The 4,687-nt window shown below is 48.2% G+C and overlaps 1 protein-coding gene across 1 annotated transcript in view; it reads right to left on the bottom strand.

Moving 5' to 3' along the window:
* Window positions 1-4,687, bottom strand: part of Pmvk (phosphomevalonate kinase) — a 9,621-nt gene that overhangs the window by 3,436 nt on the left and 1,498 nt on the right. The window contains exons 2-3 of the mRNA XM_031374529.1: window positions 3,526-3,589; window positions 408-560 (exon numbers count right to left, since the gene is read on the bottom strand). Of these exons, the coding sequence (XP_031230389.1) occupies window positions 408-560; window positions 3,526-3,589 (217 nt within the window). The remainder of the gene's footprint in view (window positions 1-407; window positions 561-3,525; window positions 3,590-4,687) is intronic.

The following is a 4,687-nucleotide window of genomic DNA, read 5'->3' as shown; positions in this document are numbered from 1 at the left end:
GGCAGGCAGGCAGGCAGGAAGGCAGGCTGGCAGGAAGGAAGGAAGGCAGGCAGGCAGGAAGGAAGGATAATAAGCAAAGTCACAACTGCATGACTGATGTAAGAGAAGCTGGTGGCTACAGCTCTGTTAGGATGGAGAGGAACAGGGAGCCTTTACATCAGAGCTGGGACTTTGTGTGTGAGACGCTGAGAAGCACTAGTGCACTCTAGTCATGCCAGTGCTGTGTGGCTTGCTTTTATAAAGTCACCCTGGCTCCTGTCCAGAAATGGCCCACAAAGGCAAGAGACATCAGAAGAGGACTTGTGAGATGCTAGCGACGTGGGCAGAAGATGGCAGTGAGGATGAGAGATGGCCCCAGGAGAGGGCTGGGAAGACCCCTTTTGTACGCCAAGGCAGAGCCCCCTTACCCAGATAGGCTGGGCCACACCTTCCACAATCTTCCGGCAGAAGAAGCCTGGGTCAGCCTGGCGCCTCTCCTCCCCCCAGGAGATCATACCCCTCCGATAGGTTTCCTTGTAGGTGCTTGTGTCCAGAAGTCTCTGGAAGTCCAAGCCATGCTCCTGCAACACAAGTCTATTGATGACACAGTCCTTCCTGAAGTGGGAAGAACCAGCCCTGCCTAGTATATGCCTGCACATTCACTAGCCAGCTTGGATATCCCAAGATACTCAAAGCTGGGAGGTCTTAGAGAATTCCAAAATTGTTTGGCATGTGTAGTGTCATTTTTCTCTTCTAAGGGTCTCATCCTCCCAATTACTTCTGGCTTAAACTAATCTTGAAGTTAGTTTGCAACCCCTGGGCACAGCCTTAGCCTACTGCATTCCAGTCAGAAATCTGTGTTCTTCTAGCATCTTTTTCCTCATGAAAAACCCCAGAGAGGTATGTCTCCCCTTCTTCTCCTTCTCCACACCCAAGGTCCTGGCACTTGGCTGAAATAGCTTCATTTGATTCTGGGCCTTCCTAGGACCTTTTACACCCAGAGGAACCCTTAGACAGGAGGGGCTACCCTGACCCCCAGGGAGTTGCTTCTAGGCCTTCCTTCCCCTTCTCCAGAGACAATGACAAAGGCTCTTACCCAGAAGGCTCCAGAACAGAAAGGCATTCTCAAAAATATGACCCATAGCCAGGAGGTAGTGGCTCACACCTTTAATCCCAGAACTCAGGAGGCAGAAGGGGATGAATCCCTGTGAATCTGAGGCCAGCCTGGTCTACAAAGAGAGTTCCAGGCCAGCCAGAGATACATAGTGAAACCCCCTTTCAAAATAATAGTAGAATAAAGGGATGGAGAGATGGCTCAACGGTTAAGAGTGCTAACAATAGTAAAATAACAACAACAAAAATTCAAAAGAGATGCATTCATTTACAATAAAAATCTCTTCTCCTCCCCTCTTCCTCTCCCCAGGGCAGCCAGCACTGCACTTCCTATGGTGTCTTTCCAGATGTGCAGAAACTCACATCTGGAACATCCCTCACAGCTAGAACAGTGTTCAAAGGGGCAAGCATTGCTACGTATACTCGTCTACTCCAGTCACATCCAAAATATCAGGGATAAAATCCTGATAAAGGATAAGAGGCAATAAGAATCCAAAAGGAGATCTGTGCCTCCTGGATTTCAGACAGTCGCTGGTATCCCCTAACTCAGACGTGTTCCAGATCAGTCTTTCCAATCATCAACACGGCCTCATAATTAGGCATAAAGGTACCCCAAGAAATGATTTGTAAATGGTTAAGATTGGGCATTGTCTCCTGGCTGACATAATGTTTCCAACTATCCTAGTTTAATGTTTTAAGTACTAGAGAGTAATTGAAAGGTTTCTCTCACTCTAGGACATTAGCTAACAGTGTGTTAGGTCAGGATTCCCCTCTGCCTGCCTCCAGCAAGAACCAGAGAATTAGCATTCCTCAACAAGAATACCTCAACAGGGAGGGCTCTACCCCTCTTCCTCCTGCTTCACACCTAGCTACCAAACCCTGCTGACCTTGGTGTGGGGGGTGGCTTGCCTACGTGACTTCAGTCTAGCACTAGGACTGGGAGAAGAAGGACTTGGACTCACATGCAGGACTAGCACTAGAACTTAGATGGGCTAGAACTCAGATTCATGTATCTCTCGCAGTCCCCCGGGCCCAAGTGCTCTGGGCCCGGGGGATGCAGCACCAGTTCAGAGGAGATAGCTGCTGCTTTAGACCCAGTATGTTTCAGATAGCCTCAGATGTACCTCAACTGTTGAGCTGCCAGATTTTTCACTTCTCTTTTACAATGATTTTAAAAGCCTCATGTCATTTTTAAAGAAATACACTCAGACCTTACACCACTCGTGCCTAGTCTGTTTGTCAAAAGCCGAATCCCGTGCACACCTGGCCAGAACCCCTCGTCCCGTGGAACAAGGGACCCTGTGAGAAATCCCGGTCCGCGGCAAAGCACCTCATATATGTACCTAAAGAAGAGCTGGATATAGGACACAGGGTCTCACACCATAACCTAGCTGGCCTGGACTCTCTTTGTAGACCAGGCAGGCCTCAAATTCAGAGAGATCTACCTGCCTCTGCCTTCCAAATACTGAGATGAAATGCATGCACCACCAGGTATGATTCTAATTCTCAGTCATTATTATGGTTTGTCCCCCTCCCTCCAAATCTCCTGTTTGGCCTTGTCCCCAATATTGTGGTATTGGGACATGGAGTCTCTGAGGGATTGTGGCTCTCAGGGAGGACTAATGAGTTCCCACTTCTGTGGGACTGGATTGGTCACTGCTGGAAGTAGGTCATTATATAAGGATCCAGGCCTCTCCCCTCAGTCCTCTTACCGTGTGATATTTCTTTTGTCCACTGTCCTTCCACCATAAGGCTCTTACCAGAAGCTAAGAGGATGCTAACATCATGTTCTTGGATGTTCACTTTCCACCTACCTAACCATGTGTTTTGGCAGTTCATGTGGGGGAAATTTCTTTGGGAGAAAAGGTGTGTACCTGCGTGTGTGCATGTGTTTGCAGGTCGGCAGTCTCAGATGCTGCTCCATCCACCTTGAGGTTTTTATTTTGCTTTTGAGATAAGGTCTCCCACTGGGACCTGGACCTCACCAATTAGGCCAAGCTGGCTGGCAAGGAAGCTACAGAGATCTGCTTGTCTCTGCCTCCCCTAGTGCTGGGACTACAGGTGTGCAGCGCCATGCCTGGCTTTTTATGTAGGTATTCAGGATAGAACTCAGGTCATGACAAGCATTACACCAATCCTCCCAGGCCCTGAGAATTCCAGGGTTGCATCAAGCCAACTGGGTGGCAGAGTATGGCAGTGTGACATAGTTTGAGAAAGGAGATTGAAGTACAGATCCTTATTCGTTACAAGGCATCAGAGCTGCCAACTCAAGCACCTACAGCCCTTCCGGGACCCCTTCCTTTTCTTCTTTGTTTGTCTGTCCTTGAGATAGGGCCTCATATCTAGACTCTTGAGCCAGTGACTCAAGCAGTAGCCATTGCTCCAAGAGCAGGCTCCTCCCAGCGCCCCCAGAAGCCACAAGCCACCACCTACCCGAGCATACTGCTCCTTGAGTGGACCAGAGAGCCGCAGGACAGCACAGGTGTTACCTCCAAGTCTAGGGGACAAGGAATCAGAACCCAGTTAACCCTGTACTGCCAACAGTCTCCAGTGTCCAGAAGAGGAGTCCAGTGCCTCTGTGGCTCATTTCTACCATAGGAATTTCTACTACTGGCCTCCCCTTCCCTGATCCTCTTTGCTCATTTATAAAATAACACCATCTGCCCTACGTCACATAGGATTATTGCAAAAGTCAAAGGAATACAAAGGGGCCCTGAACTAACAGGCAGAAGGTATTAAATAAGTGCCATGGGAAACTCCAGTGCTGATATTCCGATTGGATCAGGTTTCTGCTGGGACTCCAAATGAGTTCTCTCAGAGCCACTGAAACCTTGGTATACATTGATCTGGTCACCACAACATTAATAATTTGCCCTCTGAGTTATGTGGTGTGCTTACAACTGTTTCCTGTGTGCTCCACTTGGATCCAAGTAATACCAATGGAAGAGTCACAGTTTCTCCCTGGCCCCGAGATGCTCACGAGTGCACTTAACTCCCTCATGGTGAAGTAGGTGCTCCCCCCTCTTTTAAAATCATTTCTGTGAGGGTGTGGGGGATCAGAGGACAACTTTCAAACATCAGTTCCCTACTTCCATTGCATGAGTTCTGAATCGGGCCTGACCATAAGTGAGCCACTTCACTAGCCTGTTTCTTGTTCCAGATGAAGAAAATGAGGACGAATGAAGAAAGTTAACTAAAAGTAGCATTGTGGGTAATGAAAACAGTAAATTAAAATAGCCAACACTGTATTCCTGGCCAAGAATCACTCTAATTCCAGTGTCGGCTCCTTTAATTCTTCTAACCATCCCATATAATGCCCATTTAACAATAGGCAGAACTGGACTAGAGCCGGTAAGAAGTCTGCAGCAGACCATGCACTAAGCTCTGAGCCAGGTTGTGAACTCCCAGAAGCCTAACTACAGCGTCTAGGTTTCTGGATGTTCTTCTGCCTGTGTGTGGAGCTAACACATTAGACATTGATGGTGACTATTTAGTGATAAAGGTTTAGGGTAATAACCTCTGCCCAGGGCTCCTCTGAACCTCTTGGAACAACTGTGGAACCTAATACTTGGTTCCCTCACCACACTGGCCTTGT

Source organism: Mastomys coucha, unplaced genomic scaffold, assembly GCF_008632895.1.
Source record: "Mastomys coucha isolate ucsf_1 unplaced genomic scaffold, UCSF_Mcou_1 pScaffold16, whole genome shotgun sequence".
Lineage (NCBI taxonomy): Eukaryota > Metazoa > Chordata > Mammalia > Rodentia > Muridae > Mastomys > Mastomys coucha.
Note: the sequence above shows the minus strand (reverse complement) of the source record. Positions and strands in the feature narration are given on the sequence as shown.